This window comes from Moschus berezovskii, chromosome 21 (assembly GCF_049115385.1).
Source record: "Moschus berezovskii isolate FMDL1 chromosome 21, NW_MosBer_1.0, whole genome shotgun sequence".
Lineage (NCBI taxonomy): Eukaryota > Metazoa > Chordata > Mammalia > Artiodactyla > Moschidae > Moschus > Moschus berezovskii.
In genome coordinates this window covers 45,134,768-45,160,161 of record NC_142480.1, presented here as the reverse complement: position 1 = coordinate 45,160,161, position 25,394 = coordinate 45,134,768, and the positions used below count along the sequence as shown (strand labels likewise).

Below are 25,394 nucleotides of genomic sequence, written 5' to 3'. Positions count from 1 at the left end.
TAGGTATTTTTGGTAGCTCTGTCTGTGCAGAGTCAGATCACCAGAGCCCAGAGAACCTAAGATCTGTTGTAGGCCTGGTAGCAACAGCAGTTTTGCTGTGCTCTTTGGTCTTTTCAGCTCTCTATCTGCATATCCTCATTAATGTGGCTGATCAGCCTCAGAGGTTGGCAGGAGCAGATATCCAGCCTGCTTTATAGTCAAAGATTCCAAGAAAATGGAGCTGAGATATAGACTGAGGTCAGTTGTAGATTGCAGTGTCTCTCAGGGAAAGATGCTCAGTATGATGAGAAGGAGTTTAGGAATGAGTTCAGTTTCCCCAGCTATGCATCCAGAAGTGTCACTTTAGCAGGCAAACCATATTATTAATAGTTTCATACTTTTTTCAAAGACTCACTGTTAGACTCAGGACAAAATCCATACTCCTTGGCCTGCTCCATGAGATCCTGTGCAGAGTGGTTTCTGTCACCTTTCTGACTGTCATTTTCTACCATGGACCTTATGACTCTACTCCAGCTGCCCTAACCCCTTTCTGTTTCCTGAACACCTCCAGCCTCTTTTCATCCCCCAGAGACTTTGCACTTGCTCTGCCCTCTGCCTTTGGTCTCCAGTTCTTCACTGGCCCCTTGCCATCCCTTGGAACTCAGTTCAAGTGTCTTCTCCTCAAAAGCCTTTAATGATGACCCTGTTTGGAAGGCACTGCCCTGCCTCCCCATGCCACCCAGGAAAATTGCTAGCAAAGCTTTCTGCATGTTTCTTTAATAGCACCTGCCTTATTCTGAAAAGGTATTGTTTACTTGTTTATTCTGTCTCCCTCCTCCTCGAGGGCACGGACTTACCATTCTCATTCAACACTTTAGTCTCCAGAGTTTAGAAAGCCTGGCTCATAAACAGTAAATATTTATTCAATGAATGGGGTTTCTTTACCATGCGAAACTTTAATATTCTTATAGTTGCCATTGAGATTAAATGAAACCATAAATACAAATGCAGTTAGTACCAAATATTGGTATTCCAAGATACAATCTGCCCTCAATATCCAAATTTGAGACCACTTTCAAGTAGTTCGTAAGTTCCTCAGCTTCCTCATCTATAAGATGGGGTGGTAGTAAGAAATGAGATAGTTCATAGGTACTGCTTACTGCAGTCCCTCACACATGATAAATAATCACCATCACAAACTATGTGACCTTGTGCAGATTACAAATCTTCCATAAATTTAAGTTTCCTGAGAGTAATTCCTGTCCCACAGTGAGGCAGTGCGGACTGAATGAGATCACGTATTCCATACGAATGCCACCGTGTGGACAGACAGATGCTGGAAGAGTAGCTTGTCTCACCATTGGACTCAGAACTGTCCAGTAGGATTTTGTGTGATGATGGAAATGTTCTTATCTCTGCTGTCCTGTACAGTAGCCACTGGCCACCTGTGTCTCCTGAGCACTTGAAATGTGACTAGAGTGACTAAAAAACTGAATTTTTGTTTTATTTTAATTAATTTTAAATAGCCACATGTGGCTAGTGGCTACTATTAAGGTAGATTAACTTGATGCTACAAAGCTGTCTGGCTGGTATTCAGTTCAGTTTTGTTCCTGAGCCAGATTACAAATGACTCCCCTCAGATGGTTAGTATCATGAGTCTGGAAACCCCAAAAGTCCTCTGTGATTTTTCCCCTGCCCCATTCCATCTGGTCCTCCAAGAGTATTCCCCTGAATTTATCTTCAGTGATATGAAAATGTTTGCATGTACTAGAGATGAAAATAGCTTTGAAGTGGCTAGTTTCTATTCTCAAGCTCAATAATTCAAATCCCATCAAAGGCCCACACTGTCCAGCAGTGGATGTCTGTTCATGCACCCCACCATGTGCCCATTCTGGCTGCTGCTAGGAACTGCAGTCAGCCTTTCTGACAAGAGGCCCATGGCAACATCTAGTCATGCTCAAGGTAGATCACAGGTATCCAGGAGAGGAAGTGGGGCCCTCAAATCTACCTAATATCTAGGTCATAACTTTCCAGACTTTCCAGCCCAAGACTGCAAATAACTAAAGCATCCATCCTGTGCTAGGTGTGTCAGTAATTTCTGGGTGGATGAATGAGCAAATGACAGTGACAAAAAAGGAAGCCAGAATTTTGAATGTTGATTTGTAGCGCATCAAAGTGACTAATAACAATTCAGAAATAGTCTGATTAAAATGAGTGTGTAAAAAGCATAATCATGCCTTGATGAATTCAGAATGTGGTAAACATCTGCTTTATGTTTCTGAAGAATGGAACGAGTATCAGAATTCTAAAAGAAAGGATGTAAGTTTTAAGAGTTTTCCATTTTGATTTACATGAGTACTTTTCGTCCTGTAATTAGAATTTTTGGTTTGATTTCACTTTAGGAGTTTTAATTTGTCTTTAGATAATGGTGCTATAATTTTACTACATCGTAGAATTTTGAGATGGGTGGAAAAACCCAAAGACTTTAATATTGGAAGTTTTCTTAGACGCTGTAATCAGCTTTTTTTTAGTTCATAAATAATTCCTCTGAGATGTATTTCCATAGATGTTTAATGAGCTTTATTAAGCCTTATTCAAATAAGTTCATATAGAACTACATGATTTTTTTTTAATAAAGCAGCATTCATACACTGGAATTATAGATAAAGCTGCTTAAAATTCAGGCCCCAAGCTAGAAGCTTCTGTATCTGAATAGTCAGGTTAGATCAGGGAGTCTCAGCTGGGGGCATTCGGCAATGTCTGGAGACTTTTTGGTTTTCACAACTGGGGAAGAGGGAGGTGTTACTGTGGGTAGATGCCATGGGTGCTTCTCAGTACCCTACAATGCACAGGACAGCCCCCCATCACAGGGAATACCCAGCTCAGAATGTCTGTGCTGCTGGCAAAACCCTGAGTTATGTGTCAGGAGATGCAGAAAAGATTACTTTCAACCTTAGGCTATGAAATGTGTTTGGATTGTTCCGTCTATAGTTTTGCTGTGCTGGATCCGAAGTAGTGAGCTTTCCAAGCACTCTTTAGGGAGTAGAGGAGGTGTGTGCTCAAGGACATCTTTCTCTGATTCAGATCCGTCCTGTTTTTGAAATGTGAATTCACTTTGTATAGTTCAAATACCTTGTTTTTAAAGAGTAAATGCATCTTGAGGGACATTATCCAAAATAAGAACTTTCTTCTTTTAAAAATTTCCTTGAAGACAGTCATATTTGCAGAATGTAGGTGGTGAAATATTTCAGAAGTTTAGTGCTTAGTGTGCTGGTAGCTATTGAGATCTGTGGGAAAAAAATAAAAGAATATAGATGATTGGTTCACCTGTGAGCTGATGTTCAGAGAGTTGCAGAAGTTTAGAAGCTGGATGACATAGGAATGCCACAAACTAACCTAATGATATTCTTCTAAACTTTGACAGTGTGTAATAGAAGTTAAACCATCACTCATCTTTATCCCTTAACTTCCAGCCAAGATAACTGTATAATTATGCGTATATGAATCTAGATGTGTGTGTTTATGTATGTAATACATTTGTGTATGTATATACACAAGTTCAGTTCAGTCGCTCAGTTGTGTCCCAACTCCTTGCGACCCCATGAATCACAGTACGCCAGGCCTCCCTGTCCATCACCAACTCCCGGAGTTCACTCAAACTCACGTCCATCGAGTCGGTGATGCCATCCAGCCATCTCATTCTCTGTCGTCCCCTTTTCCTCCTGCCCCAAATCCCTCCCAGCATCAGAGTCTTAGAAACTCTATAATGAAAAAGTAATATAATGTCTTTCATTAGAGCAATATTTCTCAATCTTTTTCATTATTTACTCCCACACACATCTAAGGAGACTCTGGAAATTTTTTTCCTAACTGTGTCTCCCCCAATGAAATTTTAGTGTCACACCATATACTGTATATCTGTTTACGTGTGTATATATGTGTGTGCTTTATACATGAAAAGAATAGACCGGTTATCACCTTTTGGGGATGGTATACCCCAGATGAGAATGTGTGCATGATTAGAGTGAGAGACTGTTCTGATCATCTGGAGTTCTTTGTGTTATAGTCTATGAATCAGTGCAGGGCGAAGCCCTTCTCCCCTAGATTTTCTGCTTCTTCATAGCCTCTTGAAGGGACTAAGCAACAGCATTGCTAACTGTTGCACACCTCAGTTATCAGCAGCCTTATTCCTTCACCTGAAAACCTCTGTCTAGTTCTTCTGTTCAGGCCCATTGTAATCCAGAAGAAACTATAGATAACATTCAAGTCATGCCAAGTTTTAACCTGTATTTAAGTAAAGTCACTGATTTTTTTAAAAAGACTTTATTTTTTTTTTAGTACAATTTAGATTCACAGAAGATTCGAAAGGAGAGTGTTGCATTGTCCAAAAACTTTGTGTTTTTTGATAATTTCTTACCGAAAAGTAGAAACAAATTTTTTGGCCAACACAATACAAAGATTTCCCATATAACCCCTACATCCACATAGGCATAGCCTGCCCTATTTTCATCATCCCTCACTGGTTGATAACAGTTGATGAACCAGCATTGACACTTCACAATCACCCAAAATCCATGGTTTAACCTCAGAGTTCTCGCTTGTTGTTGTACATCCTGTGGGTTTGAAAAGCATGCACAATGTTGTGTTACAGTGCCCTCTTATGTTTTACCTATTCACTCCCCAACCCCTGTCAAGCCCCTGGCAACCACTGGTCTTTTTTCTGTCTCCATCAGTTGAGTTCACTCAATCAGTGGTATCCAACTCTTTGCGACTCCATGGACCGCAGCACACCAGGCCTCCCTGCCCATCACCAACTCCCAGAGTTCATTCAAACTCATGTCCAGTGAGTCGGTGATGCCATCCAACCATCTCATCTTGTGTCATCCCCTTCTCCTCCGGCCCCCAATCTTTCCCAGCGTCAGGGTCTTTTCCGATGAGTCAGCTCTTCACATCAGATGGCCAAAGTACTGGAGTTTCAGCTTCAACATCGGTCCTTCAAATGAACACTCAGGACTGATCTCCTTTAGGATGGACTGGTTGGATCTCCTTGCAGTCCAAGGGACTCTCAAGAGTCTTCTCCAACACCACAGTTCAAAAGCATCAGTTCTTCAGTGCTCAACATTCTTTATAGTCCAACTCTCACATCCATACATGACCACTAGAAATATCATAGGCTTGACTAGATGGACCTTTGTTGGCGAAGTAATGTCTCTGCTTTTAAATATGCTGTCTAAGTGGTCATAACTTTCCTTCCAAGAAGTAAGCGTCTTTTAACTTCATGGCTGCAGTCACCATCTGCAGTGGTTTTGAAGCCCAGAAAAAGTTATCCACTGTTTCCACTGTTTCCCCATCCATTTGCCATGAATTAATGTGACCGGATGCGTGAATTTAGTTTTCTGAATGTTGAGCTTTAATCCAACTTTTTCTGTCTCCATAGTTCGGCCTTTTCCAGAATGTTATATTGTTTGAATCATGCAGTATGTAGTCTTTTCAGATTGGCTTCTTATAGTCAGTAGCGTACATTTACTTTTCATCCATGTCTTTTCATGGCTTGATAGTTCATGTCTTTTAATGATGAATAATATTCTGTTGTTTGGGCTTACCACAGTTTATTTATCTATTTACCTGCTAAACGACATCTTTCATAAAGAAGCTTTTTAGTTCCTCTTCACTTTCTGCCATAAGGGTGGTGTCATCTGCATATCTGAGGTTATTGATATTTCTCCCAGCAATCTTGATTCCACCTTCTGCTTCTTCCAGCCCAGCATTTCTCATGATGTACTCTGCATATAATTTAAATAATCAGGGTGACAGTATATAGCCTTGACGTACTCTTTTTCCTATTTGGAACCAGTCTGTTGTTCCATGCCCAGTTCTAATTGTTGCTTCCTGACCTGCATATAAGTTTCTCAAGAGGCAGGTCAGGTGGTCTGGTATTCCCATCTCTTTCAGAATTTTCCACAGTTTATTGTGATCCACACAGTCAAAGGCTTTGGCATAGTCAATAAAGCAGAAATAGATGTTTTTTCTGGAACTCTCTTGCTTTTTCGATGATCCAGCAGATGTTGGCAATTTGATCTCTGGTTCCCCTGCCTTTTCTAAAACCAGCTTGAACATCTGGAAGTTCACAGTTCATGTATTGCTGAAGCCTGGCTTGGAGAAGTTTGAGCATTACTTTACTAGTGTGTGAGATGAGTACAATTGTGCAGTAGTTTGAGCATTCTTTGGCATTGCCTTTCTTTGGGATTGGAATGAAAACTGACCTTTTCCAGTCCTGTGGCCACTGCTGAGTTTTCCAAATTTGCTGGCATATTGAGTGCAGCACTTTCACAGCATCATCTTTCAGGATTTGAAATAGCTCAACTGAAATTCCATCACCTCCACTGGCTTTGTTCACAGTGATGCTTTCTAAGGCCCACTTCACATTCCAGGATGTCTGGCTCTAGGGGAGTGATCACACCATCATGATTATCTGGGTTGTGAAGATCTTTTTTGTACAGTTCTTCTGTGTATTCTTGCCACCTCTTCTTAATATCTTCTGCTTCTGTTTGATCCATACCATTTCTGTCCTTTATCGAGCCCATCTTTGCATGAAGTGTTCCATTGGTATCTCTAATTTTCTTGAAGAGATCTCTAGTCTTTCCCATTCTGTTGTTTTCCTCTATTTCTTTGCATTGATCGCTAAGGAAGGCTTTCTTATCTCTCCTTGCTATTCTTTGGAACTATGCATTCAAATGGGAATATCTTTCCTTTTCTCCATTGCTTTTCGCAGAGCTCAGCAATCAGAAAACTAAGATCATGGCATCTGGTCCCATCACTTCATGGGAAATAGATGGGGAAACAGTGGAAAAAGTGTCAGACTTTATTTTGGGTGATTCCAAAATCACTGCAGATGGTGATTGCAGCCATGAAATTAAAAGACGCTTACTCCTTGGAAATAAAGTTATGACCAACCTAGATAGCATATTAAAAAGCAGAGATATTACTTTGTCAACAAAGGTCCATCTAGTCAAGGCTATGGTTTTTCTAGTGGTCATGTATGGATGTGAGATTTGGACTGTGAAGAAAGCTGAGCACTGAAGAATTGATGCTTTTGAACTGTGGTATGGAGAAGACTCTTGAGAGTCCCTTGCACTGCAAGGAGATCCAACCAGTCCATCCTGAAGGAGATCAGTCCTGGGTGTTTATTGGAAGGACTGATGCTGAAGCTGAAATCCAATAGTTTGTACACCTCATGCGAAGAGTTGACTCATTGGAAAGGACCCTGATGCTGGGAGGGATTGGGGGCAGGAGGAGAAGGGGACGACAGAGGACGAGATGGCTGTATGGAATCATGACTCGATGACTCGATAGACATGAGTTTGGGTAAACTCTGGGAGTTGGTGATGGACAGGGAGGCCTGGCATGCTGCAGTTCACGGGGTCGCAGAGTCAGACATGACTGAGCAACTGAACTGACTGATAGGACATCTTGGTTGCTTCTAAATCTTAGAAATTATGAATAAAGCTGCTGTAAACATCCATGTGCAGTTTTTGTGTGATAAGTTTTCAACACCTTTTAAATACCAAGGAATGCAGTTTACTGGATTGTATGATAAGAGTGTGTTTAGTTTTGTAAGAAACCACCAAACTGAGTTTCAAAGTTGCTTTATGTTTTGCTTTGTCATCAGCAATGAATGAGATTGCTGTTACTCCACTTCCTCACAATCACTTGATACTGTCAGTGTTTTGGATTTCAGCCATTCTAATAGTGTAGTGGGCTGATTTTTAAAAGTTATATTTTTATCAAGATAAAATTCACATACCATAAAATTCAACTGAGTGGTTTCACTGTATTCATTGAGTTGTGCAACATCACTGCTGTCTAAGAACTTTAGAACACTCCGTTACCTCAAAAGAAACTGGTCAGAATTGAAAACATCTGTGTTTCAAAGGATATCATGAAGAAAGCAAAAGGATAGTACAAGGACTGGAGAAAGTATTTGCCACTCATGTGTCTGGTAAGGGACTTGTACCTAACATATATAAAGAACTCTTATGACTCAATACTAAGAATACAACCCAATTTAAATCTGGGAAAAAGATCTGAATAGACACACAGATGGCCACTGAGCACTTAAAAAGATGCTGAACACCATTAGCCATCAGAGAATCAAAACACAATGAGATACCACCTCATTCCCAGTAGGATAACTACAATGGAAAAACAAACCATAACTAGTGTTGGCGAGGATGTGGAGAAATCAGAACCCTCATACCTTGGTGGGAAAATAAACCTTTAAAAACAGTTTGGGGGCTTCTCAGAAAGTTAAACATAGAGTTACTGTATGATCCCTCAGTTCCACTCCTAGGAATATATCCAAAAGACATGAAAGCATATGTCTGTCATAAACTTGTTCACAGGGTTTCTTTTGGGGATGATGGAAATGTTCTAAAATTGTATTGTGATGAAGGTTGTTCAACTCTGAATATTCTAAAAATCATGTTTCCTTTAAATGGGTGTTGTCTGATATGTGAACTATTAATATAGTACCAACTTAAAGCTGTCTTTAAAAACAAGGCAAACAATAAAAGAACATCCCTTTCCCGTTAACAGTCACTCCTCATCCTACCTGCTCCCCACAACCCCAGTGACCACTTGTCTGCTTCGGCTCTCTATGGATTAGCCTGTTCTTGACATTTCACATAAGTGGAATCATTCAGCCTGTGACCTTTTGTACTTGGTTTCTTTCATTATCATAAATGTTTTCAGAGTTCACACATGTTCTAGAAGGTATCAATACTTCATTCTTTCCTATTGCCTAGTGATATCCCAATGTATGGACATACCACATTTTGTATATCTGTTCATCAATCAGTATATATGGGGGTTGTTTCCACTTTGAGGCTAGTAAATAATGCTGATTTTAAAGTGCATGTACATGTTTTGTGTGGACATAGGTTTTCAGTTCTCTTGGGCTTAAACCCAAGAGTGGAATCAGTTGGTGGTAAGGTAACTGTGTTTGTGAAGATCAGTCAGACTATTTTCCAAAGTGGCTACACCATTTTACAATCCCACCAACAACTGATTTTTAAGTGAAGACTACTTAATATGCTCCTTAGGGTGTCCTCGGCCAGATTCTCCCCTTCCCTGTCCACACACAAGGCCACACAGTCCCTTAATTGTCACATGGAGGTTAAACCCCCAGTCGTAGGGCTTTCTCATGCTTGCAAACACCCAGGCACTCCCCAACTGTCCGAGCTCTCTTGAATCATACAATTCCACCCAGCACCTCCTCCCCGAAATCTCACTGACAGAGCTCTAGTGAGAGCGTTTTCTCTTTAATAATAGATTACATTCCTCAGGCCTCTTATCCCCTTTTGAGAAATCCATCTTAAAAATATATGTGAACCTCTGTTCTTAATCCTAGAACTTTGTTGACACGTACATCTGTATCTTCTATTTCAGTCATGTTTGTACACTCCACACCCCCATGCCACACCCACCACCTTAACCTGCACCTGGGCATTGATGCAGAGCTTGTCTAGTCTGCGTCTGGCTGTCAGTCACACAGTCCAGTCAGCGGAGTCAGGGAATGATCCTTGGTGTGGTCAGCCATTGCATGTCCTCAGATCTGTCTCGATATTCAGCATCTACCCCTGTTTAGGGAGGGGAGTAACGAATTACACATGTGCATTACTCTCAGTTCTGATCATTCTCCTATTTACTTGTCTCACGGCAGCCCCAGTATCCCTTTCTGGGTTGCTGTTCTGGTCAACTTAAAGATTTAGTGAGAATGTGACTCTTCTTCACCCTTTCCATGCCCTTTTCATAATAAGCAGGATATCTCCTTCCTGCCTGTAATCTTTTCTAGGGTTGTAACCCATCCTTGCATGTGGAATATCTGTGTAGTGTGTTTGCTGTCTCCAGGGCCAGGGTGAGCTGCTCCTCCTTCCAGGGGACGGTATGCATGTCCGGGCCTGGTGTGGAGTGGGCACAGGTCATTTAGCCCAACGCTGCTCAGTGGAGGAATGTGTTCTGTTCTGTAGATGCTGTGTGTGTTCCACACATCACTAACATGCCCGGTGTCCCCGTGTTCTCTCCTGTAGGCTATCGGCTGTACTCTGAACTGCAGCTGCCAAAGCTTCAAACCAGGGAAGATCAACCACCGTCAGTGTGAGCAGTGCAGACATGGATGGGTGGCGCACGGTAACCATTTTCCCCCCTTGGTCTGTAGTGTTTCCTCTAACTAACGCGGTTACTCAGGAACGGGTTTAATATCCACGGATGATAGCTAACATCTGAAGTTACTGCTGTGTGCCAGGAAATAGGCTAAGAGCTTTATATGTGTTATCTCTTTGGATCTTAACTCTGAAAAGTGTTTATCCAGTGCCTTCTGAAGATGCAGAAGGTGGTACTTCAGGGCTGTTCTGCAGTGAAAGAAATAATCTGTGCATATACAGTAAGTAGCTTCTAGCCCAGGGTTGCTAGATGAAAAAGCAGAATGCTCAGTTGAATTTGAATTTCAGTTAAACCATCATTTTTTTAGCCTAAGTATATCCAGCACTGTGGTGCTGGAGAAGACTCTTGCGAGCCCCTTGGACTGCAAGGAGACCCAACTAGTCCATCCTAAAAGAGACCAGTCCTGCGTGTTCATTGGAAGGACTGATGCTGAGGCTGAAACTCCAATACTTTGGCCACCTCATGTGAAGAGTTGACTCATTGGAAAAGACCCTGATGCTGGGAGGGACTGGGGGCAGGAGGAGAAGGGGACAACAGAGGATGAGATGGCTGGATGGCATCACCAACTAGATGCACATGAGTTTGGGTTAATTCCAGGAGTTGGTAATGGACAGGGAGGCCTGGTGTGCTGCAGTTCATGGGGTCGCAAAGAGTTGGACACGACTGAGTGACTGAACTGAACTAATATCCCAATTAATATTTTTGGTTTAAGTATATCCCATTTATTTATTGTTTATCTGAAATCTATATTCAAATTTAACAGTAACTTCCTACGTTTTTATTTGCTAAACCTGACAACCCAGCATTACACCTGTGGCTACAAGCCCTTGAAATGTGACTAGCACAACGGGCGAGCTGAGTTTTTAGTTTTATTTAATGTTAATTAATGTAAATCTAAATTTGAACAGCTGTGTTTAACAAGTGACTGTTGCATTGGACAGCATGGGCTCAATTGCCGAGCCTGACAACTGGAGGGTGGCAGACTAGGGCTCCCACCCCAGTCTGAGGGCTTCCAAGTCCAGGTTCTCCCCCAGGCCCTGTGCTTCCTGGTTTTCCATCCTCTTAATTACACACCTGCCGCCTTCATTTTTACCAGTTTCCCAGGTGTGGTCCTTACCTGTGGCTGTTGTACTCCTTCGGCACGCCACAGGAAAGGGAGAAAAGAGATCTCTCAGGGCACTCCATTTTATCTAGAGGTTCCTGTGAATAAAGTGGAGCCAAATAGCCATTAAGATTTATTAATTGTTTGCATATTTGTGGCTTTTCCATTGGCACAAATAACTGACAGTTAGCCCTTAGCCTACTTCCCAAGCAGTGTTTTTCTCTTAAAGGTGTTTTTCTCGTGACAAACAACATTTTTTTCAATTTCCTTTTTCAGCTCTGAGTAAGCTGAGGATCCCCACCATGTACCCAACAAGCCAGGTGGAGATCGTCCAGTCCAACGTGGTGTTCGACATCAGCAGCCTCATGCTTTATGGGACCCAGGCCATCCCTGTCCGCCTGAAGATCCTTCTGGACCGACTCTTCAGTGTGCTGAAGCAAGATGAAGTCCTCCAGATCCTGCATGCCTTGGACTGGACCCTCCAGGATTACATCCGAGGATACGTGCTACAGGTATAGGGATGTGGGTGCCACTTCCCGAGAGCAGAACGGGTTAACCCAGTGCCACCAGTGCTCCAGCCAGCAGTAGTCATCCCTCCATTTCATCGTCATTCCTCTTGGCCTCAGCCCTATCTCACATTCTGGGAGAAATCCATTGCTTTCCTTGTGACACAGTGGTAAAGAACCTGCTTGCCAGTACAAGAGATATGAGTTCAATCCCTGGGTTGGGAAGATCTGGAGGAGGGCATGGCAACCCACTCCAGTATTCTCGCCTGGGAAATCCCGTGGACAGAGCAGCCTGGCGGGCTATAATCCGTGGGGTCACAGAGAGTCAGACATGACTGAGCACACAAGCACTGGTATCTGTTAGACTTCAGGGAGTAGGACCATTACATGTTCTCTGATTTGGGTCTCACTCACCAGCTTGCACAGTCAACCGTTGGCCCTATCCTTGGCACTGCCTCCAATTCTTTTATCATCCTCAGAGCATTTACTGACACACAACATCACTGGTTTCCAATTTTACTGAGGGTGTGGGGTTGAGGAACTTAATGTTGCAGAAAGGCACAGCAGACGGTTTCAATTTCGTCCCATGCCTTCCTGTCCTTTAAAGCCCTCTGCCATCCACCCCACTGCTGATCTTCCTTCCCAGGCCCCGATGACTTGTGATAGTTCTGTGGGTGTGCTCTCGCTCATGGTCTCTCCTGCCAGTTCTCTTCCAGCCTTCTTGCCTCTTCTCTGCATCACTCCATCATCCTATGCCTCTCATCCCTTCTCTCATCTCTCTCCTTTGCAGAGCAGTTTCACCTCTCTTTGTGTTCCAGGGGTCGACCCTATGCTTCCTATCCAGAGAGGCTGTCAAGTGTTTTCACAGGCAAAGAACATGTTTCCTGGATTTCTCTGACATAGGAAACAGCTACAGCATTTTCTTCCCTGTCACTGTGCTAGAAAATGTCAGCTGACTTTGGTAAAAATTTCAATGAGATGGGCAGCTGAATGTATTTCCAAGACTCACATACATTCAGTCTAACTCAGCTAGGTCGTAAACTTGAAACAAGCATGAATAACAACCATTTACTGACTTTCTAGTCATCTCACAAGGTAGGTCAATTATCCCCATTTTCCAGTTTGGAATACAGAGGCTGAGTGCTTCTGGATCTTGCTGAAGTCCCTCAGTTTGCATGCAGCAGACTCGAAATGTGAACCCACTTCTCTCTGACTCTGACAACACCTGCAGTCTTCCTCTGGAACCCTGTTGGCTCACCTCGAGTGCAGGACCCCTAGCAGGCCAGAAACCACCTTTTATGTTGAGCAGCATTATGCTCTTACATTATGACATAGATCAATATTTAATGATCCTAATAATCTTGCTTTCTAGTGTTAGGATTAAAAATATGGAATCAATTACCTTGAACCTCCAGCGCATGAAAAATTTATGATGTTACATTCCTCATCATCTTCAAAACTCTTACATGCACTGTGAAAAATCTCAGTAGGCCATCAAATACATGTTCTGTGATAAAATATTTATTGTAGTTTTGGGAAAAGTTAGGTCTTGCTAGAGTTTGAAAAATCTCCAACACTCCAGTGTAATTACCGCTCTGCTTTGTGAACACAGGCAATAGATCAATACAGGTTCATTTGTATTTTGATGTTAGTTGCTTGGGAAAGATCATTCAACCTGCAGCAAATAAATACTTGAGCTATATCTAGGCCAGATTTCCCATCTATACTCTTTAGATAAAGAAGTTACTATTGTTCAAATGATACATATTTTAATTTTAGTGGGAGAAAATTATTATGCCTAATGCAAGACTACCAATTGGTTTGAAATAGGATGGAAAATAATCACCAAACTTCCCTTAGACTTGGGTAATATAACTTTATTTCTGTCTTCTGGACCACCACTCACATTTGTGCAGTTTATTTTTCCACAGAGAGTTTCTTTCCTAGGAGAGTGGGGTGAGTGAGGACTGAACTTATTGAGCCCAGTGCTCCCAGGGGTGTCTTTTTCTTTTTTTTTGTCTTTTTCTAATATATACAAAAGTGTCCCATGATGCTAGTGGAGGCCCTAACCACATGACATGACTCCCTTCTTATAGAAAAGGGTTGTGGTGGTTGTTGTTTAGACGTTCAGTCATATCTGAATGTTTTGCGACCCCATGACCTGTAGCCCACCTGGCTCCTCTGTCCATGGGATTTCCCAGGCAAGAATACTGGAGTAGATTGCCATTTCATATGCCAGGGGATCTTCCTGACCCAGGGATCAAACCCACATCTCCTGCACTGCAGGCAGATTCTTTACTGCTGAGCCACCTGGGAAGGGTAAGGAACAGTAAATTAACTGTCCTTTTAAATTCTGGTTTGGGTTTAGGATGCATCGGGAAAAGTGCTGGATCACTGGAGCATCATGACCAGTGAGGAGGAGGTGGCCACCTTACAGCAGTTCCTTCGTTTTGGAGAGACCAAGTCCATAGTTGAGCTCATGGCAATTCAAGAGAAAGAAGAGCAGTCTGTTGTCATCCCACCTTCCACAGCCAACGTCGACATCAGGGCTTTCATTGAGAGCTGCAGCCATCGGAATGCCAGCCTCCCTGCTCCTGTGGACAAAGGAAACCCCAGCAGCATGCACCCCTTTGAGAACCTCATAAACAACATGACCTTCATGCTGCCTTTCCAGTTCTTCAACCCCTTGCCCCCAGCACTAATAGGGTCACTACCTGACCCCTATGTGCTGGAGCAGAGTCAAGACCAAAGCCAGGACCCCAAACAGGAAGTCCATGGAGCCTTCCCTGACAGCAGCTTCCTCACTTCCAGTTCCACCCCATTTCAGGTTGAAAAAGATCCATGTCTCAACTGTCCCGATGCTGTCACCAAAAAGGAAGACAGCACCCACTTCAGTGACTCCAGCTCATACAGCATCGTCACAAAGCTCGAAAGGACACAGCTGTCCCCAGAGGCCAAAGTGAAGCCCGAGAGGAACAGCCTGGGCACAAAGAAGGGCCGGGTGTTCTGCACAGCATGTGAGAAGACTTTCTACGACAAGGGCACGCTGAAGATCCACTACAACGCCGTCCATCTGAAGATCAAGCACAAGTGCACCATTGAAGGCTGCAACATGGTGTTCAGCTCCCTGAGGAGCCGCAACCGCCACAGCGCCAACCCCAACCCCCGGCTGCACATGCCCATGAACAGAAACAACAGGGACAAAGACCTGAGGAGCGGCCTCACACTGGCTGCCTCGGAGAGCACCAAGCGCCCAGGCCTCGGGGTGACTCCTCCAGACTGCCTGCCTCTCCCTGGCTACGCTGGGGCAGTGGAAGACTCCCAGAGCCAGCCAACCTTCCCGAGCCTCAGCCACAACGGGGTGCTCTTCCCCAACCTGAAGACTGTCCAGCCAGTTCTGCCTTTCTACCGCAGCCCAGCCACTCCAGCCGAGCTGGCCAACACCCCTGGGATGCTGCCCTCCCTCCCTCTGCTGTCCTCGTCCATCCCGGAACAGCTGGCTTCCAACGAAATGCCATTCGACACCCTGCCCAAGAAGAAATCCCGCAAGTCCAGTATGCCCATCAAAATAGAGAAGGAGACCATGGAGACAGCAGACGAGAAGAGGCAGCCTCTGAGCTCTGACGAAGACATGCCCCTGCAGGTGGTCAGCGAAGACGAGCTGGAGACCTGCAGCCCCCGGTCAGATGGAGCCCCAGAGGAGCCGCACACGCCAACAGGAAGCTCCGAGAGGCTTCGCCTTGAGGAAGAGAGGCCCTGCTATCTCGGGCCAGGAATTGAGTCCAGTGGAGCCATCCGCCAGACTCCTGAGCAGGCCACGCACAACTCAGAAAGGGAGACTGGGAAGAAGTCAGTGTTGAACACCGTGCCACGGGACGCAGAGAAGGATGGCCGTGAACCTCACCTCACAACCAGGGTGGAGCCCTGCGTGCCTTTTCCCGACTATATCAAACTGCAGCAGCACCTGCTGGCCGGGGGGCTCTTTGGTGCCTTGTCCACCCAAGGAATTGCTTTTCCTTGTTTCGAAGATTCCAAAGAGCCAGAGCACTTGGGTCAGCCAGCATCAGTGAGGTCGAAGGAGGAGAATCGCTTCCAATGTGACATCTGCAAGAAGACCTTTAAAAACGCTTGCGGCGTGAAGATGCATCAGAAAAACATGCACTCCCGGGAGATGCACACGTGCACGGTGGAGGGCTGCAAGGCCACCTTCCCCTCCCGCAGGAGCAGGGACAGGTAAGACACCTGGTGGCGATCTTTGCTTCCAGGGCAGTGGGTGTTAACCTTTAATATGCACTTGAGTCACCGGGAGGGTCATTAAAGCAGACTTCGGAGCCCCACCCCTACTCTTTCTGTCACAGCAGGTCTGGGACCGGATGTGAGGGTTTGCACTGCTCAGTTCCCAGGTGACACAGCTATTCCAGGGGCCATGGTCTGAGGAAGAGTGTCCTATAGATCTAGGTCCCTGCGTTTTTGGCTCGAGTTTAAACTCATTTAGTCACAAGACCTGACATGAAATTACATGAGGCTATCTGATCTTTTAGAGTCTCCCTTTGTGTTGGGTTTTGTATATATTCAGTACAGAAATGTTAATGGCTTTCTTATGGGGACATTACCGTGATATCACAGTGTATGCCTCACTCTGCCTTTCTAAAGCCTGAGGAATTCTGGATTCAGAAACACATCTGGTCCCAGTGGTTTGGGATATCAGGAACCATGAACTAGGTCATGCATTAGAGGAGCAAGGGAGGCAGGGAGCTTTTCACATTAGGATCGTAGCTTCCCAAAACGTATCTTCCATTTCAAACTGAAGTCCACAGAATGAAGCATTTTCTCTGATTTCTACTTAATTGCTCTATTTGAAAAGAATAACAACTGCCTGATTGAAGATGCCTGAAATATTGAGTTATCAAAGAGTAAAGGCAGTGAACAGGTTATTTCCATGTCTGTGACATATAGTTGAAAGATGAGAGGTCTGTCGGTGCTGGGTTTTCATGACCCTGCGACACAGAATCAGACTGCTCACCAGCTGCCAGGGGACAGAGTAGCCCTCATCACTGTGGTCACACAGCACTGGCTTTCCTGTCTTCTTTTTCTTGATGAACTTGGGTTGCAGAACCATGCTTCAGTCGCCTTCTTCCCCAGCCTGAAAAGGGAAGAAAGGGCTCACCGAAAGATGATCAGTCAGTCAGTTCAGTCGCTCAGTCATGTCCGACTCTTTGCAACCCCATGAATCACAGCACGCCAGGCCTCCCTGTCCATCACCAACTCCCGGAGTTCACTCAAACTCATGTCCATCGAGTCGGAAATGCCATCCAGCCATCTCATTCTCTGTCGTCCCCTTCTCCTCCCGCCCCCAACCTTTCCTAGCATCAGAGTCTTTTCCAGTGAGTCAACTCGTCGCATGAGGTGGCCAAAGTATTGGAGTTTCAGCTTTAGCATCAGTCCTTCCAATGAACACCCAGGATTGATCTCCTTTAGAATGGACTGGTTGGATCTCCTTAGGGAGAGAACCAGCCCTCTGATGAAACCAGCCTTCAGCGGCAGCATTAGAGATGCTAAATGGTTCACAGAACATTAAAATGTTACATTTGTCCAAACAAGCTTTATTTCAAGCAGCTCAACACCCCATTGCCTTAGTCCAAATTGTAGCTCCTAATTTATTAACAGGGCAAAAAGGTATAGACTCCCACACACATTCCTAGACAGGGCTCCTAAGAACACACTCATTGTCTGGAGCAGAGAGGATAGGGCAGGGGTGATATTTGTTAAAATTCCTGTTTCCGTTGCTGGATGTTGCACCCAACCTCCAGGACACCTAATTAGTGAGCTGGTCCTCCTCCTCCCGCTTCCAAGGGAAGAATTTGTTCACGAATAAGCTGTTGTCATGAAGAAGGGATAGTCCTGTCAGTCAGATTATCCTTGTTATTTATGATACCGTTCTGACCTACATCATCTGCTAAGTTAGAAGGCAAATTGAATTTAAGATACTATTTGTATTTATTTTTCACATATTTAATATTTTCCTGGTTTTGGATCTATCTGAGATGCAAGCCTCCTCCCCACACCACAGGAAAGCATCTCACATGCTAAATGTAAACCACTAATTCTAGTAATCTAGAACTGGTACTACATTTTCCCTGGGATCTGTGATTAAAATGATACCATCTTGAACAGGACTTGGCTAGCAGTCCCAGATCCACCACCATTTTTCTGAGTCAGAGATGAGAATTGCATTGCTGTGAAGGCAGCTGCCTTCCTGTCTTCATGCCACGGCTACTGCCCATAGCACTTCCTAGGACCCATCAAGGGGACTGCCACAGGACTGTGGGTACTTTGCCTGCGAGTGTTTAATCACCCTTTATGTTAGGTGCTCTGGACACAGTCCCTGCCCACAAAGGCCAGTGGGGAGGCAGCAGTACACGAGCAATTACAACTGACTGTGGTGGCTGCTATAGCTGGCGGGATACAGACTATAATGGGCACATGGGAGGGCATCTCACCAAATTCTTCAAGAAGTTAGGGATGGTTTCCTAGAAACCATCTTTACCTGGCATTACATCTAAACCAACCACTTGCAAAAGTTTTGATGTCACAACCCCTTTACGAATTCTTAAAACCTCAAGAACTTATATCTGTTTGGGTATATATCTCTCAATATTTAGTGTATTCGAAATTAAAACTGAAAAAAATGATTATGTATATCATATCACTTAATAATTAGTTTATTACAATTTTATGAAAAATTACATTTTCCAGATCAAGAACTTTAGTGAGAAGCGGCTTTGTTTTACATTTTGCTAGTATCTTTAGTAGAAGACGACTGGATTCTCATGCTTCTGCATTCAGTCTGTTGAAATATCACATGTCATGTGGTCTCTGAAATACCACTCCAGGTGGCACTAGTGGTAAAGAACCCACCTGCCAGTGCAGGAGATTTAAGAGTTGTGGGGTTCAGTCCCTGGGTGGGGAAGATCCCCTGGAGTAGGAGCACAGCAGCCCACTCCAGTATTCTTGCCTGGAGAATCCTATGGACAGAGGAGTCTGGTGGACTACAGTCCATGGAGTTGCAAAGAGTCAGACCCGACTGAAGTGACTTAACACACACATGCACGCCAGTGAGAGAATGAGGCTGAAAGGGAAAATCATGTCTTAGTATTGTTATGAGACAAGTCTGACTTGAGGGACATCCTGAAAAGATCTCAGGGACCACTTGGGGTACCCAGATCACACTTTGAAACCCACTGGTATCAGCTAATCTACATAGTCAGGAGCAGGGGAGGGGAGAGTTGGAGTGTGATGTTGAGATTGAAGTGAAGAAATGCAGACCTGGGCAGGAGGCACAGTGTTAGCAAAGTCCTGGAAGCAGAAAGCCAAGCACATGGTCCCAGGGTTTTGCAGATGTGGTTGTCACTGGCCTTAAGGGACATGGCACCTTGTAAAGTACATCTAACCCTCAGGATGGTTAAGGAGGAGAGAGGGCTGCCCACATGTTAGCTTTTGGTGTTCATAGAATCCTCAGGAGTTGAGCACAGGACCCAGAGGTTCCCTCTGTTACATCACATCCCTCTTACATGCCTCTGTTACATCCGTACGGGGTTCCAGTAAATGTATTTGTCTGACCTTTTTTTGACCACTTGTATATTCTGGAATCTATATGTCAATCTAGTGTCTGGTTTTCTGCTGAGACATACCCGCCCCTTCAGCCCAGGACACTGACATAATCACAGGGCAGAGTTGCAGTGGAGAAGAGCTGCTTGCAAAATGGGTGATCTGGGAGTATAATTCTGATTATATCCCCAAAAAGAAAGTGTACAAGGATTAAACAGAAGTTGAGTAACAAATTTCATGTACTTTGAATAACATCCCCCCCACCACCACCCACCAAAGACATCTTTGGAGATTTAGAAGAGAAAATCTGATTTCTTGTTATTTTGGTGAGGATATTTTTCCCAGTTTGACCCTGGTACACATCCTGATCTGTATTGGGGGAGGTATGTTCCCTGCTCAGAATAATTCTCCAGTCACCTTTGAGACTATGCCCTATAGTAAGGGGTATTTTTGCTTGTCAGAAGTTAGGGGATCTCTGAGCAAGGCCAGCATTGATTGACAAGTAACATCCAAATGATATATTATGAGTAAAAGGCATGTGTTATAATGGATACTCATTATCTGCCCTTCAGGACTAACCATTGGGTGGGTGATTGGCAGTGTGCTCACAGTGCTGCACTTGCAAAATTCCTGTCTGGTATATAGTGAAATGTTGCAAATATGAACTAAGTTTCACACACATGCACACTCACACACATATATACCACTTCTAGCCTCTCCCCTATAGAACTTCCATGTGTTGATGTTTCGTTCAGATGCTCTAGTCCACAATGCAAGCCACATAGGAAATCTTAATATTTTATGGTAGCCACATTAAAAAAGTGAAAAGAAACAAGTAAATTTAGTAATGTATTTCCTATCATTCAGTCTATTCAAAATTTTATCATTTCAGTATATGACATTAACCACCTTTCAGGCGCTCAGTTGCTGCTTATGAGTAGCCGTTATTTGGGACAGTGCAGCTCTAGAAGAGCCTGTCTCCTGGTTTTATTGAAATAAAGTCCTCTGCTTAGTTCCTTACTGTTTGTGACCAGTTTTCTTCTGGGATCTCCTGGTTCCAGTGTCCCAGTTGAATGGGCCTAACTGAAGCAGTCTGGCCATTCTCTAAAGATGAGCTACAGGAACTAACGTGTCCATCAGACTGTGCAAGCTGAAGAGAACTACACATTCTGTCAGCTCCCCTAGTCAGATACTGACTTGGGACAAGCGGTGGACGGCCGCGGACAGTGTCCACCACACAGGCACTGCGTCCTGAGCCCCTTAGCAGCACTTCCCTCACCCCACAAGCTTTCCCGGTATCTGCCTAGTGTCTCTACGCAGAACAAAGACTGTCTTTCAAACAACAGAGATGACAGCCCTACCCATTGCTAACCACCTTTTCACTCTTGTAGACACAGTTCAAACCTAAACCTGCACCAGAAAGTATTGCCCCAAGAAGTGCTGGAGAGCGGTGAAGACCCCTTCCGTGCAGCTTACCTCCTGAAAGATCCAGCTCAGGAGGCCTACCAGGAGGCAGCCTTCACACCGCAAGCCTCCCAGACTTCTGTCATCTTTAAGGGGATGAGCCGGATGGGCAGTCTGCTGTACCCACTAGCCCAGGTCCACAGTGCCGGCCTACAGAGCTGCGCCTCTGGTCTGCCCAGCGAGGGCACTGTCTTGGATCTGAGCACTACCTCGAGCGTGAAGTCGGAGAGCAGCAGCCACTCCTCCTGGGACTCAGACGGGGCCAGCGAGGAGGGCGCTGTGCTCACGGAGGACTGCGACGGGAACTGTGACGGGTCAGGCCTGGTGCCCGGGGAGGACTACCCACTCTGCGTCCTGATGGGGAAGGCTGACCAGAGCCTCGCCAGCTTGCCTTCCGGGCTGCCCCTGACGTGTCACCTCTGTCAGAAGACATACAGCAATAAGGGGACCTTCCGGGCCCACTACAAGACTGTGCACCTCCGCCAGCTGCACAAATGCAAGGTCCCCGGCTGCAACACCATGTTCTCATCTGTCCGCAGTCGGAACAGACACAGCCAGAACCCCAACCTGCACAGAAGCCTCACCTCCTCTCCTAGTCACCTGCGGTAACAAGACGGTAGACCACTTGGCTTGAATAAGCACTGGTCGGAATTCAGGAATAAGGTAGTCCAAAGGAAAGTCTCTCACTCTGTTTAATACCATTTGGGGCAAGCAAGGCAAAGGGTGTGTGGGTTGACTTCATAGTCTTCAAGAGCAGGATGAGCAGAAGAGGCCTTGTGAGAAGCTGTCATAGAGGCAGCGTTACCTGTTATCTTTCTCAGCCCAAGAGGTTTCTCACTGACATAGCAAACACTTGCAGAAACGCGGTTTTCCCAGATGTGTTTACACATCACCTGGGAGAGTGCCAGGTCTGTGTCTTGACCACGGGTGCCCAGGACCCGGAGGCGAGCTGGAAGGGAGGTTGCAGTATTAAGGATCGATGAAGTGTCCTGAGGACACAGACTGTCACCGCAGGCGGCACCAGGAGCCAGTCCCAAAGATCACGTCTTTGAGTTCCTGCCTGAACAAGTCTGAAACCCAAACTGGAGTTTGGGGAAATGACCGAGACTCTTCCTCCATTTAGATTGGAGAATTGCTTTCTTCCCCCTATAGGTCTCATGTGTTACTCCAGGGAGTTCTCAGAGAAAGTGGGTTGGCCTCTTTACATGTAAGAACACAGATGTTCCCTGGGATGTTAGTTCTTGCTCCATAACACACGTTCAGGAAGCTAGCGGGGAGTACTTCGTGCACTTAAAAATAGTGGTCTTCAATTTAATTTAAGTTTGATAGTATTTAATTTGTGTTTATATTATGTGAGTATTTGGGATGAGTGCAGGCATGCCATAGTGTGACCTTTGAGTCTGCTCAGAAGCAGAGCGAGTGACAGCCTAAAATTCAGAACCACTGCCTGTTTTCACTTGGTGAACTCCGGTATCTGTTCATTTAGAGCCCCGCTGGAGCGAATGCAGGCGTGATGCTGGCAGGACCATTTGTATATAATCAGCCAAAGCATTTAGAGAATGTGGTTCTGACAGTTGTTGTGTATTTTCAGTATCACTGGATCCCTCAGTCTTCACCCTTTTACAGATGTGTAAGATTAGGATGAACATTTGAATTTACATGGTAGAAAGAAAAGTAGGACATTATTGCCATACTGTATGTCTTAATATTTAACTTATTCTGAAATATATTCTGTACCATTATACCTGTTTGCTGTTGTAGAAAAGAAACTTCACAGGTCCTGTGAAAGGAGACCATCTCCTGAAATTCGGCATTTGCCCTAAAAGGCCATGGTTGCAAAAAAGAAATTGATTTTGTATTAAACTTTCAAGTTAATCACTTTTTAAACTCATGGTTGGTTTGAGTAATGAGAATTGGGGAGTCAAAAGAGATACTATTCCTCTGGCCCAAAGGTGAAAAAAAGCCAATAATGTGTTAATGATTATTTCAACATTTTTTTTAAAAATAAATGTGACAACTTAAACTTTGTCTCTGCTTAAAGTGAGATGTATCTTTGAAATGTTTTGTTACACAGCTGTTTCATATTCCAGTGTCCCCAAAATGGAAAAAATTTGTATACAAATGAGTTTTCTATGATTTAATAAAAATATATGGCACACTTTTTGTTTAAAAAGGCAAACATTGGTCAGAGCAGTTTTGTCGCACATCCTGCCTGTCATGTGAGTGCATGTGGTCATCATATACACACACTGTGAATCTGACAGATCCCACCACTCAGGGGAGGTCTAATGGACAGGAACCAGTAACTTCTGCGACTGAAGTGACTTGGCATGCACACGCACACCACATCCACACAGGAGCTGCAGCGGTTCATGAGTTCCAAAGAAATTAAGTGGTTACTTCCCTGAGAGGAGGGACTTGGCATCAGATATCAAGGAAAATACTGGGATTTTTAAAAATACTGTGCTGTCAAAGATAAGCCTTATGGCCAATGCTCAAAATGCAATTAAAGAGCTAAGCCTCTTCTTTCTTAAATATTCAGTTTTTTTAAGTTTTTATTATCTTTCAACTTCTTCACGTCTTTTTTCTACCTTTTCATTATATGTTGGTAGTGATTTAGTCACTAAGTCATGTCTGACTGTTTGCAACTCCATGGACTGTAGCCTGCTACGCTCCTCTGTCCATGAGATCTCCCAGGCAAGAATACTGGAGTGGGTTGCCATTCCCTTCTCTAGCGGATCTTCCTGACCCAGGGAGCAAATCCAGGTCTTCTGCATTGCAGGTGGATTCTTTACCGACTGAGCCACCCAGGGAAGCCCCTCATCAGAGGGAATATTTTTTTTTTAATATTTATTTATTTATTTGACTGTGCTGGGTCTTAGTTGCAGGACTCGGGATCTTCTTTCTTCATTGCAGCATGCAAACTTTTTTTTAAGATTTTTTTTTTTTTGATGTGGGCCATTTTTTAAGCCTTAATTGAATTCATTACAATATTGCTTCTCTTTCATGTTTTGGTGGGTTTGTTTTTTTTTTGTTTTGTTTTGCTTTTGGCCCCAAGTCATGTTGGATGTTAGCTCCCTGACTAGGGATCAAATCCTGACCCCCTGCACTGGAAGGCAGAGTCCTAATCACTGGACTGCCAGGGAAGTCCCTACATGCAAACTCTTAGCTGCGGGCTGCGGGATCTAGTTTCCCAACCAGGGGTCAAACCGGGCCCCCTGCTTTGGGAGCATGCAGTCTTCACCAGTGGACCACCAGGAAAGTCCTTCAGCCTTTCTGAATTTACCCCTGTGTGCCTGTAGGAGGCTATGTTAGTCTGGGTCCTCCAAGAAACAGATGCCTGTAGATCTAAATGTGCACAGTAGATATAAACACACACAGATGATGTTAAGAGACACTTGAGAGAAAATATGGAGCTGGAAGAAGCTGGAGGAGCCGGCAAACAATGCAGGTCTGACCCCAGGTGAAGGAGGGAAGGTTGGGTGAAAGTATGTGAGCCTGCCTTTTACCTGAGGAAGATTCAGCCAGGCCTTTGGCAAGTCCTTGAGCCCAGATGAACCATCTGAGCAGTCTTCCACCTCCCAAGGTGGGTTCCCTGAAAATCGGGTTCCTGCCATGCTTCATCATTGGCTGCAAGCATCCCATGGGAAATGCAGCAATGGACATGGATCCCGGTGGCTGGAGCCCTTGGCCAGCCCTTCCCATTCTAAAGCTTGCAGGGCCTGTTCAAGGTAGATTCAAACCTGTATTTTTCTCTGAACTCAAAAGAAATGTTCATTTTCTTTTTGAAGACCGATGCTCCCACCTCATCCCTCCTGCTGCCTCAAGGATGTCACTCCGTCACTCCTCTCTCCCATTGATTATCAAATTCATCTTTCTAAGCATTCTGTCTCTCTCGCCTGCAACATTTGCAAATCTCCCTCATCATAATGGTTAAAAGAAAGAAAAAATTACTCTCAGTCCCCCCTTGCCCAATCCCTTCTGGTGACTCTTCTTTCTTCCTCCTTGTGCAGCCAAGAACTTTGGTAGATTTTTTAAAATATTTATTTATTTTGGCTGTGCTGGATCTTAGCTGTGGCATAGGGGATCGTCAGTCTTTGTTGTGTCATGTGGTTTCTTTGAGGCATGCAAAGAATGCAAACTTTGCAGCTTACAAACTCTTAGTTGCAGCATAAGGGGTCTAGTTCCCTGACCAGGGATTGAACCCAGGCCCTCTGCATTGGAAACATGGAATCTTAGCCACTGGATTTCCAGGAAAGTCCCATAATAGTGGACTTTGCTGCTCTCCTATCACTGCACACTTGTTGCTCCCAGTGACTCCCAGATGGTCATGTTTATAGGACACATCTGGTTGCTTGCTGTACCCTGGTCTGCCCTCACTCTCCTGCTCAGTGGGCTTCTTCATCCCCATGACTCAGACTGCTTGCTCTCTGTAGGCTGATGACTCCTTAATCAGCACCCCCAGCAGGATCCCTCTCGACTGCCCTCTTGACTATTGGTTACCATGGAAAATC

General features: G+C 44.5%; 1 protein-coding gene across 1 annotated transcript in view; it reads left to right on the top strand.

The window, feature by feature from the left end:
- The window catches only part of BNC1 (basonuclin zinc finger protein 1), a 31,167-nt gene extending 8,136 nt beyond the window's left edge, over positions 1 to 23,031 (top strand). Inside the window, exons 2-5 of the mRNA XM_055417552.2 lie at positions 10,068 to 10,167; positions 11,579 to 11,814; positions 14,177 to 16,041; positions 20,808 to 23,031. Coding sequence (XP_055273527.2) covers positions 10,068 to 10,167; positions 11,579 to 11,814; positions 14,177 to 16,041; positions 20,808 to 21,489 — 2,883 coding nt within the window. The 3' untranslated portion in view covers positions 21,490 to 23,031. The remainder of the gene's footprint in view (positions 1 to 10,067; positions 10,168 to 11,578; positions 11,815 to 14,176; positions 16,042 to 20,807) is intronic.
- The last annotated feature ends 2,363 nt before the right edge of the window (positions 23,032 to 25,394 follow it).